This window comes from Raphanus sativus, chromosome 5 (assembly GCF_000801105.2).
Source record: "Raphanus sativus cultivar WK10039 chromosome 5, ASM80110v3, whole genome shotgun sequence".
In the NCBI taxonomy this organism is placed as follows: Eukaryota; Viridiplantae; Streptophyta; class Magnoliopsida; order Brassicales; family Brassicaceae; genus Raphanus; species Raphanus sativus.
Window position 1 is genome coordinate 6,484,147 of NC_079515.1, and position 15,811 is coordinate 6,499,957.

The window sequence follows — 15,811 nt, forward strand, 5'->3', positions numbered from 1 at the left end:
GCCATCAATAGTTTCTCGTGGTTAAGAGAACATTATTGTTCCAACCCTACTCTATTTTTATTCCAAATTTCATTTTAGAGTAAACTCTTCTCTAACCTTCATTTCATATTCAACTTCAAAATGGAGTAATGGCTAGAGTTACCTCATTATTTCATTTTGTAGTTAAACTCTTTTATTTATGGAATTATCCTTTTAATTCTGAATAATTTTGTTTCATACTTAAATAATATTTAAAATTACACAATAACGAAAAAAATATTCCACAAATATTATTTAATAATTTTACATAAAATTCATAAATTAACAAAAATCAAAACTAAGCATTATTAATATAAAATAAAATAAATAATTTAATAATTTCGTTAAAATTGCTACCAAAATCAGTAAAATAAATGTTCTTTTAATTCATAATTTTGTTTTTAAATTGGAAAAAATTCATATGATGAAAATTGCACCAATTTAAGTTAGAAGATAATCTCTCTCTGTAGAAATTGAAATTGCAAAAACAAAAAAATGTCCTATTTTAGAATGTTTTTGTTCGATTTAGAAAAAAAACAAAATATCATTATTCATTAAAAATAAATTAGTTGATCATTTGTGGAAAAATATTCTAATGCTCATTACTAAAAAAATATATGGTATCTTATATTTTTTTTATGATTTAATTGTATTTAATAAAATATATTTTATGGAAGTTTTGTAGACATAAAATAGTTGGATTAGTTGTTAAACTTTTATAAGTTGAAAATATTACTAAAAATTATTAACTAAATAAAAAAAGTTTTGGAAATATATTATTTAGAGTAAAAAGTGGAATAATATATTGGAATAAAACTCAACTCTATTTTATAGTTACACCATTTTGAAATAAAATGAAGTAATACACAGGAAATGTTCTGGATAGGCTGGAAAAAAAATTGATACATCTTTAACCTGGATGTGAATCCAATGGACACTTTAAAATTGGCAGAAACGGAATCTAGTATGTGGGCAGCGGCTCAAGAACTAGATGTAAGAAGTACTATGAGCCCTCTGTCCCACACATCTAACCAGCTCTCCCCCGCAGAGCTGGGCGCCGGGGACCTGGATGCACCGCCACAAGCTATTCAACAAAACACAATTCCAGGGAGAGGGTGTTTTACAGATGGATCGTGGAAGGACAAAGATGTTTTCTCGGGACAAGGCTGGTATAGCACCTTGGAAAGCTTTGAGGGACTAATGGGGGCGCAAAATGTTTGAGCCAGTATATCACCCCTACACTCTGAGGTGGAGTTTTTAATTTGGGCAATGGAGTGTATGAAAAACTTACGACAGTTTCAGGTTACGTTTGCAACGGATTGTTCTCAGTTGGTGAAGATGGTTTCGGAACCAGAGGAGTGGCCAGCGTTCGCAAGTTATCTGGAGGATATAAAGAGTCTACAAAGCAGTTTCTATAACTCACAGCTCATTTATATACCACGAACGGAAAATTCAAGGACGGATCGTTTAGCACGTAGTGCCAGACAACAATCGTCTTTCGTCGTTCACATTGATGCAGAGCTACCGGTTTGGTGTGCATAGTCTATATGAGTCTGTGTATTTGATGAAAAAAAAAAAATTGATACATCTTAGCGGAAAAATTATGATGAATGCAAACGCCCGAATACGATTAAGTTATAGTTTGAACTTTGGTATAACACTAATTTTTCTGATAAACCCTGTCGAGTTGGACCTAAATAATCGACAAGATAGACTTTACAGATAATCTTGAGCAAAGACGGTTTGACGTTGATTAACATAACGTTGACGATAAACATAGGGAAAGTGGGAAACACGGGTGAAGAAAGGCTGTTGTTCAAACAAATTGGGAAATTGCGTTCCAAGTTGGAGTTTAAAATTTTATTTCACAACTTTTTTGTTTGCTAAAAACAAATAGTAATGAAATAAAATAGTTTATTTCACAACTTGTGTGAAACTTAGTTATTTCTCTGAAACAGATTTTAGTAGTATTAAATATTGATCCATGTTGGGCACTTAGGTAGAATATATTAACATTTAGACCAAAATTAAAGATACTAAGAATAGTAAGACAAAACGAAAACAATACTAAAAATGCATACAATGCCGCCTTAGTATGAGGCTGGTCAATACAACCGTGCCAGGAATTTCCAAAATTCAGTATTTAAAAAAGAAATTTGTTAAAATATAAAATTAAATTTTAAATTAGATCGTGTTATGATATAAGATACTTTCAGATATTTTTTAAAGAAAATAGTTAATTTGTTCAGAAATAATTTGAATAATTTAAATAATATTTTTAAATTTCAAATTATAAATAATATTTTTAAATTAAAATTTAATAATTATTTGATCTAACATTGACTTTTTGCCAAATAGTCCCTGACTCTCTTTGGTTTATGGCTCCGGAAGGAACTCGTCCCCTTGTGTAAAATTTCATGTTATCAATTTAATCCAATAGATGACAAAAAAAAGCCATGGCTCTCTTCAGGCATGTAATAAAAGCTCTGAATGATGCGGAAGCCAGCTTAAGAATTTCGAGTTCCGAGGAAAAATATTGTTAATAATATTACTACGAGTGATGTCATAAAATAAAATCAAACTATTCTTGTTTTCATTGTTCTTTATCAAGAAAAAAATCTTGTTTTCGTAGTATCTACTCTATCTTTTTGGTGGTGAATTTGGTTTGGTTAAAAGTATATGATTCATAAATAAATGAAAACTAGAAAAAACAAATATGAAATGTATTTTCTTTTTTGAAAAAATAACAAACAAAATAAGAGATACTGAGAAAATTAAGAGCTGGACGCAATTAAAAAAGGATTACTTAACAATTAAAAACGTAAACTGATAAACACAATGAGCAGATGCTGACGCCACTCTCTTAAATGTGGGTCATCCTTTCTTCGCAAGGGCCTATATAAAGGATCCCATGCGACTCTCTCCTTCTCCCATCAAATTTAGTTTAATCTAATAAAACTGTGTGATAGATACATTCTGAAACACATAGAGCGATATTGAAAGAAAGAAAGAAAAGAGATAATAATATCAATAATGGGTAGATGGGCAATCGCAGTACACGGCGGCGCCGGAATCGACCCTAATCTTCCCGTAGAGAGACAAGAACAGGCGAAACAGCTTTTAACTCGTTGTCTTAACCTCGGCATAGCAGCTTTACGCTCTAACGTCTCTGCCATTGACGTCGTTGAGCTCGTCGTACGTGTTCTCTTTCATGTCTCTATATTTTATTTAACATTTTTATTTTGGTTCTAAACGATTGACGCATGTGCAGATTAGAGAATTAGAGACGGATCCTTTGTTCAACTCGGGCCGTGGATCTGCTTTGACGGAACAAGGAACGGTGGAGATGGAAGCGAGCATTATGGACGGTACGAAGAGACGATGCGGCGCCGTTTCGGGGATAACCACCGTGAAGAATCCTATCTCTCTCGCTCGTCTCGTTATGGACAAATCTCCCCACTCTTATCTAGCCTTCTCAGGCGCGGAGGAGTTCGCTCGTAAACAGGTATTTTTATTTTACTATTTTACCCCTGCGATTTTTATTCTTAACCGCTCGGTTAATTTTATCGCTTAACCGGAATCGATCGGTTTATAGGGAGTTGAGATTGTAGACAACGAGTACTTTGTCACGGAAGACAACGTGGGGATGCTTAAGCTGGCCAAAGAAGCTAACTCAATCTTGGTAATATAAGATTTGACTTAATCTCCACCGTTCATTTATTCACCGCACGTTTTTAATCGTGTGGTCTGTGTTTTTCTTGTTTCTTTTTTTTCAGTTTGATTACCGTATCCCGCTAGGATGCGCCGGTGCAGCCGTAACCGACAGTCCTATAGTGATGAACGGTCTACCGATAAGCATTTACGCGCCGGAGACGGTAGGATGCGTGGTGGTTGACAGAGAAGGACGGTGCGCCGCCGGGACATCAACGGGAGGTCTAATGAACAAGATGATGGGGAGGATAGGAGACTCGCCGTTGATAGGAGCCGGGACGTATGCGTCTGAGCTTTGTGGCGTGTCGTGTACCGGAGAAGGAGAAGCTATCATAAGGTCGACGCTGGCGCGTGACGTGTCGGCTGTTATGGAGTATAAAGGGGTCGGGCTTCAGGAAGCGGTTGATTATGTGATCAAGCATCGACTGGACGAAGGGTTCGCTGGACTTATTGCTGTGTCGAATAAAGGAGAGGTGGTTTGTGGTTTTAATTGTAATGGGATGTTCAGAGGATGTGCAACTGAAGATGGGTTCATGGAAGTTGCTATGTGGGAGTGAGAGAGATTTTATTTATTTATTTATTTTAAATGGCTTAGTGTGCTATTATTATCATCATCCCTTCTTTGTTGCTTAGTACCTTTTCATGAATCCAAATCTCGATGTACTTGTGGACACGATCTCTGAAAGTTTTAAGCAGCTCCATTCCATGCTCCTTGTATATGTCAGTTTCATGGGCCCTCGTCTTGGCCTCTTTACACTGAAGAATCCACCTCTCCACGTCTTAGTAAACATGATTCCAAGGGAATTGACATTGTAATATGTTCTCGGGCTTCTTAGAGCACCCCATTGGTGAACTCTTCATTCTCGTTTCCCAATGTAATTTTTATACTCCCTCTGTATCATTTTAAGTGATGTTTAAGGTTTTTACACAAAGATTAAAAAAATACAAATTTTTATGGAATTTATCTTGGTTACATAAAATTTCATTAAATAAAATCAGTCTAACCAATAAAAAAACATGTAATATTTTGTAATTGGTTGCAAATTTCAGTTGACATTAAATTTTATCTTGAAATGTGAGAACATCACTTATTATGAAACAAAATAAAAATGCTTAAACAACACTTAAAATGATACAGAGGGAGTAATTTTTTATTTTTTTTTTCATTTGATTTTTTTTTTTTAAATTAATGAACAGACCAGTCGCATGTCGTGAGGCCCGCGGAACAGTGGTTGAACCGTCTTTTACCAGTGATCTTTTCCGACCCAGATTCACCTCCATCTCATTATTATATATTTTTTTTTTTGAAAATCGTGTGAACCCCCTAAAAACCTTTAATGCAAATGCTTTTTCGAGAAGATTCATGTTGTTCAGAGTCCAGAGAAAAACAGATGGTTGGATACTTTTCACTGGCATTCCCACTGTCGATGCAGTTACAGTTTTCTAAACACATTAGCCTGAAAGCATTTGCAGTACTTGTTCAAGCACTTAGTTCTTGAAAGCTCTTGAAAGCAGCCGAATTTCAGTATCATGTGTAGCCTTGTACTACAACATTACAAGCGCAGATCACTCTTGAGACTTACAAATCTGAAAAAGATGTGAAATCCCTCAAAAAGTTCACCAACGGCAAGTGTATGTACACTGTTTTCCAATATTCTAGGAGTTATTTAGTCCATTTTACATGGTGATATGTTTCAGTCAAATAATATCTTAGCTTTCTTTTTCCAAGTTAGACAGGGTGGAAGATAGTTGACTGAAGACATGAAATGTGTGCAAAATGTTAGCTAATTATCACAACTGGTAATACCATTATCAACGGTAAGGATCACAGAGCTGGAATTTTCTGGTAAATGAAAAGACAAGTGGCAGAATGCTTAACCACTAATCAGCAATTACCAAGATAAAAAAGTGTATAGCAACTCTGACATCTAGGAATGGAGGCGGATCAAGTATTACCATATTTTCCATTATTTGATATCTGATATTTGCTTTGTATTTTACAAATATCTAATTTTTTATTTGTTTTATTTCGGAAAAATATGGATATCAGGAAAACGAAATATTCAAAAAATTTACAGATATTTGCGGATATTTATGGATATCTCATCATTTGGTTCAATACAAATAAATTTAGAAAAACCATACAAGTTTGTTTTCAAAAATATATTTTACATGATATAGAATAAAAATAAAATTTAGCGAAATTATATATTTCATAAATTTTTAAAAATAATTAAATATTTTTATAAAACATAAAATTTTAGAAAACTAAAGTTTGTAAGAATTTTATATACTTTTCTTAATTTAATACTTCTATAAGTAAATTTAATAAAAAAAGTTTAATAATTTATATGTTAGAAGTTGGAATGAGTCAGATATCTAACTTTGAAATTTTAGAATTATATGATTTACTTCATTTTTAGTGGATATTGATTTCAAATATTTTTTTATTTTGAAAACTTACGAATATTAAAATCAAATCATCGAGTAATAAAAGGTCCGTGCCAACCCACATCCACCATGATCACCACCATTATTCTCAAAATATGACATCGAAAACAAAAAAAACCATCAACGCACGTGGCGAATTCTCACGTTGAAAGCTTGGATAAGTCAGACGCGGCACCAACGTTTTCGGTCGCGATTTTATGTTTCCGACAAAGAGAAAGGCTTTTTATTTTTAATTTTCGCGATTGAAACCTAACATGAACGGCTACGTTATTTGACTGTACGAATAGAAACAAAAATAGCCAAAAGCTTTGATCAAAAAATTTCAATGATCTTCTTTTTTTTTAATTAATTAACGAGCGTCAACAACACAGGTACTACAAAATGAAAGCTACATTAAAGAGTTTCAACTACTTGTCTGTCATAAACAACCCTCATCATCGTCATCTCCACAACTCCACAATCTTGTCCTCCCTGAATTCTGTGTTTCGATTCTTCCGATCTAACCATCTCTTCAGTAAGTTCTCTTTATCCGAATCTGTTTTTGTCGGTAATTATGATCTGTCTGTTTCACGTTGCTTGGTTCGGATTCGTCTCTCTTTTTTTCTTTTTATCTTAACCGCATCTTACATGTTCGACGAAATGTCTTAAAAATTCGTTTTCGGTATACAACGTTTGATCACCCGTCCCAACTCAACAATTATGTTATTTGATCTCAAATTTTTTCAGCTTCTCCAAGGAAATATACAGTCTCCTCTTTGGTTTATTTTGGATCTCTTGTTTAAATATAATTTGCTTTTATTACTTTTAAATTATACATCACCAAATGATCTCTATGTGAGTAATGATGCAGGTACACAGTGTGGTTCACTCATGGAAGTGTGTAAAGCGGTTTTTTCACAAGGGTCAAATGCGTGTGATCGGGTAGCTATTAAAGCCGATGGGATGAGTTACTCTTATGCCCAGCTTACTTCCTCTGCCTTGACAATATCTCAACTGTTCCACAACGAAAATGTATGGTGATCGGTTTGAATTTGTAGCTTTTTTCTCTTGACAAAGCCTCTTAAAAGTTAATAGGTTTCTTTTTATTGGACTTTACTCTTGTCTGCATTTTTTTCTGTAGGGAGGTGAAACTAGGAAGTATGGTAGTCTTCAAGGAGCTAGAGTTGGGATTGTGGCGAAACCTTCAGCTGAGTTTGTTGCAGGAGTCCTTGGGACTTGGTTTAGTGGTGGCGTTGCCGTTCCACTTGCACTCAGCTATCCTGAGGCTGAACTCTTATATGTCATGAGTAACTCGGTATGTTGAAAATCTATTTGCCTTCCTATTTTTTTGAGACCCTTCCTGCTAGTTTGTAGTACTCACTTTAGGGATGATCGGCTTTATGCCTTTATCACAATATTCAAACAAACAAAAAAATCGTATAAGCTATTAGTCATTCTTCTTAGGTTTCTCTGATCTTAGTTGTATGCTCAGAGTGTTGATCGCTCATTTAACCTATTGATTTTCTAGAATCAGTTGAGGCTAATATAGAAAAGCCTTAGGTTTTCCTGGCTGGCTCTGTCTTCTACCACATTCAAGCGTTGCAAAATGAGTGTGTGCTATGGTGCTCTCAACTCTGTAATAAGAGTTGTTGACATTTTCTGGGACTATAATCCTGTTTGTTGTCTTTGGAATCTAGGACATATCTGTGTTATTGAGCACGGAGGACCATAGTGAAACTATGAAAACTATAGCAGCAAAAAGCAACGCTCGCTTTCTTCTGATTCCCCCTCTTCTTAACTCTACTTCAGAAACTGTTACAAACAATCAGTTTCAAGATGACAGTTTTCAAGAAGACGGAAAACTTCTAGGTAAATTTTGAATTATACTTGAAATCATGAACTATATTCAAAGCTGATTTTTTGAAATTTTGCTACCATACATTCAATCAATTATTAGTATGTCTTTTCCACATCACATCAGTTTTTTTCTTTGAGCAGATGATCCAGCATTGATAGTCTACACTAGTGGTTACAACTGGTAAACCAAAGGGAGTTGTCCATACTCACAAAAGCATAAATTCCCAGGTATATATATATATATATAAATATTATATATATATATATATATTATATATATATATATATATATTCAACCTCCACATGCATTAGCAACTGTGATCTCTTCTGAGCATTAGAAGTACTCATCTGTCTCTCCAGTGGGTAAGGGAAAATGATGATTTAACTTGGAAGCTTGTAAATGTTGCAGGTTAGAATGCTAACTGAAGCTGTGGGAGTACACATCTGCTGATCACTTCCTCCATTGCCTCCCACTACATCATGTTCATGCCTTTTTAACGCTTTATTTGCTCCTCTTTACGCTCGGTCTTCGGTAATTTATATATGTTTCGGCTAACTATTTGAAAAATAACTTACTTGAAATTAACAGGCTGGTTACTGATGTTTACAATTCCTCCTTAAAGGTTGAGTTTTTACCCAAATTTAGTGTTAGTGGAATCTGCGCAGATGGCGTGAATCATATCCATTGAATGATGAGAAAACGACAACGCCATAAACTGTATTTACTGGAGTAAGTTTCTCTTTGTTTCTGCTTCCTTAATACTACGTTTTAATTTTAAGAGAGATTCAGGCTTGAGAGAGAAATATAGCATTTCAATTGGTTAAAAAGTGAATGTTGTGATATACAGGTTCCAACCATGTATACTCGGTTGATAAACAAGGTTATGAAGCAATGGATCTAGAAACGAGGAGTCAAGCGCTTTTGCCGCGCAGAAGCTTCGCCTAATGGTAAGCAACCAAATGTTTGAGAAGCGCTAATACAAGCTTAATTACTACTAGCGTTATTATATCCTTAGTGCTAACATTGTTTGCTGATGAAAAAACATTCACAGATGTCTGGCTCCTCTGCTCTTCCTAGACCGGTCATGCACCAGTGGGAAAGTATCACAGGTCATCGTCTTTTGGAACGATATGGCATGACTGAGGTAACTATATTTTTCTTGTCTCTTTTAGTTACATACACAATACCTTTTAGAAACATGTTTCTTAGTAGTTCAATATTTGTTCAATATTCATAGTTTGTAATGGCAATATCAAACCCTCTACTGGGTGCAAGGAAAGCAGGAACTGTAGGCAAACCGCTTCCCGTGTGGAGGGTCAGTTAGATCTTTTCCTCCTTTTAACTAAGTTACTAATATTATAGGCTAAGATTGTGTATAAACATTATAGGCTAAGATTGTACAAGATGAAAATGATGCGGATGGAGTGGGTGAGATTTGTGTAAAGAGCCCATCTTTGTTCAAGGAGTACTGGAATCTTCCAGAAGTGACTAAAGAATCATTCACGGAAGATGGATACTTCAAGACGGGAGATGCTGGTAGAGTGGATGAGGAAGGATATTACGTGATTCTAGGACGTAAGCAGAAAAAACAAAAGGACATTCGGACACAACTTATAAGTGGCTTTGTGTTTCCATCTCTTGATATATTCCTTTTTGGGTGTTTTTAGGTACTAGCGCTGATATTATGAAGGTTGGAGGATACAAGTTGTCTGCCTTAGAAATCGAATCTACCCTACTTGAGGTAAACACTAACATCCGTTTTGAGTTTATTTTTTGGGGTCATTGAAGGTATCATAAAGCTCTTCAGTAAACCAAGAAAGAAGCTGACTTAAACTGAAATATCTGGCCTTTGTTGTGTTCTGGCCAGCACCCTACGGTTGCAGAATGTTGTGTGTTGGGGTTACCAGACAAAGATTATTGGGGAAGCGGTTACAGCGATAATTTGTAGTAGAGACTGGAGCAAAGAGGAAAAAAGAAGATGAGTCAAAACCTGTGATGACCTTAGAAGAACTCTGCGGTTGGCTAAAGACAAGCTTGCTCCTTACAAGGTAGTTTCTTTTTTTGCTGATTAGAAAACTTGACCAGGCCCACCCCACAAAGTAGTTTTTAAAATTATTCACCATCTTACTGATAAGGAGTATTATTCATGTCTTCTTTTTTTTTTCCAGCTGCCAACACGTTTGCTGATATGGGAGAGCTTGCCCCGCAACGCCATGGGAAAGGTAACTAAAAAGCTTTTACTGAATGATATATTTTGAGAGATGGTTGTTTGGTGTAAGAATCGATTCTCATATATATATATATATATATATATATTTTGAATGTGGTTTTCGAGTTTGCAGGTGAACAAGAAAGAGCTAAAGAAATCTCTGGATCATCAAGAGTAAATTCTCACTATTTGCATCTTTTTCTTTGATTGTAATACACATAAGATTAATAAATAATTATTTCATCTGTATCATTTTAAGTGGATTTAAAGATATTTTCACAAAACTTAAAATTCAAAATTTTATGTAATTTATCTTGGTTATATATAAAATAGCATTAAATAAAATTAGTTTAACCAATAAAAAAGATAGAATATTTTGTAATCGGTAACAAATTTTAAATGACACCTTTTTTTCATCTAATTTATTTCCATAAAAACGGGTCAAAGCCCATAACCGAAGACTACAACATTAAAAAAACAAAGCAAAGCCAAACAGTAGGGCAAGCTAAAGATAACATTAGGGTTTACAGCCCTAAACGAACATCCGATCCATTACACAAAGAGGCGTCCCCAACCCACGCGTCGAGAAGATTTTGCATGGGTGAACACGTGTCGTGATCCTCAACTGCGAGGAGACACGCGTCACAAGGCCCGCCCCCACCTGACTCCCACCGAGTCACCACCGATCTTCCACCGAGTTACCACCGGTCTTTCACCGGATCACAACCGGAACCACGAATCCGATCCTAGATCTCACCATCGGTCATACTGGAAGAGAAAAAACATCATTGATTCTCATCTTCTTCTCCAACGTCTTCTATTTTCCAACCTGAGAAGCCTCAATCGGCAAACGCCGAGAGCAAGCAGAATCGTTGAGTCTTCAACCATGAGAAGACCATGCAGATCTCTCGGATACCTTCTTACAATAAAGCTGTCGTCGCCACGAACGAGTGCGACGCAGAGACGAAGCCGACCGTTCACCTTCAACTGGACATATGCAACGTCGGAGTCAAAAGCCGCCATCGTCTTCGAGAAGAACCACGACGCGGAGTCTAAGCCAAACGACCACCAAAAGGAGCGTCGCTGGAGTCAGAGAGCCAAAAACCAATTCGGCAAGATCAAACTCTCTCTCTTCCACTTTTCTTCTGTAAAAGATCCTAGAGAGAGAACAGAGAAAAAGGAGAGAGAGAGAGAGTCTCATTTTAAATGACACTTAAATAATACGGAGGGAGTATAAAATTGTGGTTAAGTTACAAGGATCAAGACCAGCTATTTTATAGTATATCTTAATGATATTCCTGTTACTCTGCTCATCATCATAAAGAACAAATCATTTTCAAGTTTGAATAAATTGCAAGCAAAGGTAGGGCCAAAATCAGCTGTGGTTGAGGTTTAAAGAAAGAGATAGAGAAATCATTCATAACATAAAACTACCATTTTGAAATTTTGATTCTTTAATCAAAATATAATACACACACCAACAATGGCTTTTGAAAGAAGAAGAATAAAATAAGCACACCTACTAAAATAATCATCTACTTCCTAAATCCAAAATCAATAAAATATATAATAAATCTAATTACATACATAAAAAAGATTATATGACACACACCATGAATCATGAACAAAGAAACTAAATAAAAATCTTTAGTTTATTTTAACAACTTCTTCTTGTTCCTCCTCTCTCACGCCATTAACCTTATCATTCCTCACCTGATCCACCGTCGGACCATACGACCAGCTACACACCACGTAATAGATAACATTAACGAAGCTCATGATCGCCAAAACCCAATAGTAATAATCATAATGACCCTTGTTGATATTATCTTCAATCCAGCTCACTCCACCTTTCTTTGAGCTGTTCTTGATCACATTGAGTATCACACTAGCCAATATATTAGCCACAGCCATTCCTAGACCAAACAGCGCGGCAGCTATGCTCGACATGCTTTTGGGAAACTCGGTGTAGAAAAACTCTGTCTGTCCTATACCGGTTAAGGCCTCTGCTAAACCGTGTAGCACGTACTGCGGTACAAGCCACATCGCTGAGATGTTCACCGTAGCAGTGGCGTTGCCTGCGAGTCCTTGGCTTATCGCGGTTCTCCTTCTGTAATGCTCAACAGTTGCGGAGACCGCCATCGCTAGGAATGATATGAATAGTCCTAACCCCATACGGATCTTGACGTTGATCCTAACCGGTCTACCTCGGATCTTGGAAGCTAATGGGAGGATGGCTCGGTCGTAGAGAACCACCCATGAGATTAGGGCTATGATAGTGAACATGCCGAAAGATCCAGCTGGGATTTTGAAGGTTGAATCGTCGCTCAAACGTCTGTCCATTGAGTTAGCTTGAAGCAGCTGAAACGAGTTCTGGCTCACGTTTATAGACATCATTATCCCCGTGGACCATACTGGTATCACCTTGACCAAAGCCTTGAGTTCCTCAACTTGGTCTGTTGTGCAGAGTCTCCATGGGTTTAAGGCCAAACCATCAGAACCGATGTCTTCGTCGCGGTTTCTTATGACACAAGCTTTGTTCAGAAACCTAATTATTATTTGCAACAATTCGTTAAAAGTCAAGAAAACAAATCCATTACGCTATATATAATTATGTATTCCCTTTGTTTTAAGAACATGAATAATTTTAAACAATTTTTTATTTCAAAAAGATTTATGTTTTACGTTTACTATATAATGTTTATTAGTAATTAATGGTAAATTATAAATTTTAAAAAAGAAAAATATAATTATTCAAATACTATTGATTTGAACTTATGAAAAATAGCTAGATATAAAAAGATGCATCTCTAATCAAATTTTAATCTGTTTCTTTTTAATATGTTTGAACACAAAAAAAAAAGAATGGATCATATATAGAAACAGAATGAATAAATGTGAAGTAGATTTTATTTTACCTCAATTTGTCACTTGGAGCTTTGAGTTCAGAATCTTTCAAGTGGTGATAACAACCATACGAGTCACTCTGACCCGGTAACATTAACTTCCTGTTCACGTAAGCTGCAACAGCCGCTTGAGCTAAACCAGTGAACAAGCTCTTGCTCACATTGCGTTTAACATACAGAGGAGACGCCAATACAAACACTAAACTCGCGAGTAGCATAAGAATCGCTGGTATACCAAACCCAATTCTCCATCCTAGATGATCTTGAATGTAGACAATGACAGTGAAAGCGATCAAGACAGCAACCGATGACGAAGCGTAGTACCAACCGAAGAAACTCTCAAGAACTCTTTCGTTCTTCGGATTCTCTTTGTTATCCAATTGATCAGCACCGAAGGCTAGAGAACACGGCCTGATACCACCTGATCCGATCGATATAAGTGCAAATGCGGAATACAAAAGAGCCAGTTGAGAAGATTTCGCTGCCGGGGAACTGCAGTTGGTTCCGGCTGATGCTATACACGGTGATGGCTTCACTTGCGGTAACATCGCCGTTAGCCATAGTAGCACCATCCCCTGTAACGTTTAATATAGACAGTTCATTAGGAACATAAATGACACTTTATACAATCAAGTACTAAATAATTAGTGTAAATGCGATTAGCTTTACTAACATTTTCGACCTATTTACTATTCTTAGCATGGCAACATTAATAGAAATATTGTGTTTGAATCTTTCGTAAAATCAGTAGATATATCTACAGAATATATACTTCCAAGAACAAGAATCCGAATATTAGGATTAGATCTATACGTCAGTTGTCATAATCAAACCAAAACATTTTGTTCTCATGGGAAAATGATTGACATATCATATATATTTCAAAATCAAATTGATGTCACGATATAGTTATCGATAAGGTTTTTTCAAGTGGGTGAGGTAAAAGTATGAACATTAATAATAGGACAAGATAGTACAAAAACATGGGTCACCCAGTCGATATTAACTTTCTGCCTAACGCTTCTATGATTGCCAAAACTAATGTCAAATCCTTAAATTGTGTGGCATAAGTGGGTCCACGTCAGCTTGTGGATCATAAAATAATGAAGTTCAGTTAAACTCAGAAATACAGCTTATATGAATTACTATAATGAAATTCATTTTAGCAAATAGTTTATAAATTCATAGTCAGATGTATTTTTCTTAATAGAGATTGAGTAGTGTGGTCACTCACAATCACTATTTGCCAGAGAAAGCCCACAGGGCCACAACCACAAGGTAAGTAACCAGATTTTTAAAGACTAAAATAGTATCTGATATTAATGATTATTTAATACTTTATGATTATTTAAGACCTGTTGTTATATAATCACATGGACAATTCAGAATGCCTGGCTTTTGTATTTAATCTTTTACCGACTTTGATATTTTTAATGGAAACATATATAAAAAGAATATAGTGCTTTAGTTTTCATTAATTGGACAGCAGTTTCAGGGCTGCACATGCAGCATGTGAAACTTTTGACTCTTAATGGAAAGAGGCTTCTTCTACAAAGCTTAATCATAACTCTTTGAATAGAAAATTTACCGTGCATGTTTATTACCATAGACTGTATAGTACATGACTCTAAGAGTTTTATGTTCAGCAAATAAACGGGTGTTAATGCTTCGGGAAAATAGGAAATGATACACATTTAGTAAAAAAAATACTTGACAAAAAATCACCCTACCGAGATTTTTAATAAAGAAATAAACAACTTTAAAAACCTCGTACCATTTAATTCCAGTCCCTTAATTCTATGATTGTTAGATTTTTATTGAATTCCCTTTGTTGTAAAAAATAATTTTTTTCTTTCACCCAAATCAGTCTAAACCGGGAAATATCATGTTAGGATTTCTAATTTTTTGTAAAAACGCAACTTTATATTCCCCTCCGTATTTACAAGAGACCGTATATAAAAAAAACATTATTCAAACCGAAAGCTAAGTGGTTAGAAAATTATTAATGTCAACGAACTAACTGTCGGGATTAAACCGGAGAACTTTTTGGAAGTAAACCGGAGAAGAAGCGTGAACCGGTTATGCGAGATTAACAAGAAAGATGAAAGTTTACCAGGAAACTGGAGAGAGAGGCAATGGCGATGGTGAGAAAGCGACCCAAATACGAATCTGATAGAAAAGCTCCAACGAGAGGCATGAAGTTAGTAGCAGCGACCCACATGAACAATACGGTTTGTCCTTTCACAATTCCCAAACCGTAGTCACTCATCAGGTAGAGTATCATGTTCTGTAGTAATCCGTAGCTCGCCACTTTCTCAAACCCCTCGTTTGCTTCATCCGTAAAGAACAAGAAGAAGAGTTAGAGTCCATCAAGAAAGCAGAGACATTTAAAGATTTGCATTGATAAAGAAGAGAGATGTAATGGTTTATTGGTTTACCAATGATGAAGGGCATAGTGAGAAGACCACCCTTTCGTCTTCTTCTTATGGGTTGAAGCATCATCTCCTTTGACTCTGTTTGATCCGGAGGGTTCTCCATCGTTATCTGAAAGAGAAAAGAGAAAAGAGAAAGAAGAAGAAGAAGAAGATCTTTGTCTTTGTGAGCGCTTTGAGTTAATGCGATCTTATTTTTCAGTTCAGACAGCGAGGAATCTCTGTTTCTGTGACGAGTGAGCAATAA

At 35.7% G+C, this 15,811-nt stretch overlaps 3 protein-coding genes across 3 annotated transcripts; 2 read left to right on the forward strand and 1 right to left on the reverse strand.

Moving 5' to 3' along the window:
• Nucleotides 1–2,934: 2,934 nt before the first annotated feature.
• LOC108859734 (probable isoaspartyl peptidase/L-asparaginase 2) lies at nucleotides 2,935–4,439 on the forward strand. The gene is made up of 4 exons (XM_018633642.2): nucleotides 2,935–3,213; nucleotides 3,290–3,523; nucleotides 3,614–3,700; nucleotides 3,795–4,439. The coding sequence occupies exons 1-4, from the start codon at nucleotides 3,052–3,054 to the stop codon at nucleotides 4,284–4,286; spliced, it is 975 nt and encodes a 324-aa protein (XP_018489144.1). The 5' UTR covers nucleotides 2,935–3,051; the 3' UTR covers nucleotides 4,287–4,439.
• Nucleotides 4,440–6,415: 1,976 nt separating this feature from the next.
• On the forward strand, nucleotides 6,416–10,524 carry LOC108856547 (malonate--CoA ligase). Its single transcript, XM_057010659.1, is given in 24 exon segments — nucleotides 6,416–6,694; nucleotides 7,031–7,191; nucleotides 7,301–7,474; nucleotides 7,857–8,028; nucleotides 8,158–8,189; nucleotides 8,191–8,244; nucleotides 8,426–8,446; nucleotides 8,448–8,502; nucleotides 8,505–8,548; nucleotides 8,640–8,673; nucleotides 8,676–8,746; nucleotides 8,865–8,891; nucleotides 8,894–8,921; nucleotides 8,924–8,964; nucleotides 9,069–9,161; nucleotides 9,255–9,332; nucleotides 9,406–9,592; nucleotides 9,685–9,758; nucleotides 9,885–9,935; nucleotides 9,937–9,960; nucleotides 9,962–10,037; nucleotides 10,040–10,065; nucleotides 10,186–10,239; nucleotides 10,360–10,524. Coding segments are annotated over 24 exon segments (1,755 nt in total). The 5' UTR covers nucleotides 6,416–6,561; the 3' UTR covers nucleotides 10,405–10,524.
• A 1,241-nt stretch (nucleotides 10,525–11,765) lies between these two features.
• LOC108863300 (protein NRT1/ PTR FAMILY 1.1) lies at nucleotides 11,766–15,811 on the reverse strand. Its single transcript, XM_018637679.2, has 4 exons — nucleotides 15,571–15,811; nucleotides 15,246–15,463; nucleotides 13,145–13,707; nucleotides 11,766–12,774 (listed from the first exon to the last, which is right to left on the reverse strand). Exons 1-4 carry the CDS (start codon nucleotides 15,668–15,670, stop codon nucleotides 11,874–11,876), a joined length of 1,782 nt encoding a protein of 593 aa, XP_018493181.1. The 5' UTR covers nucleotides 15,671–15,811; the 3' UTR covers nucleotides 11,766–11,873.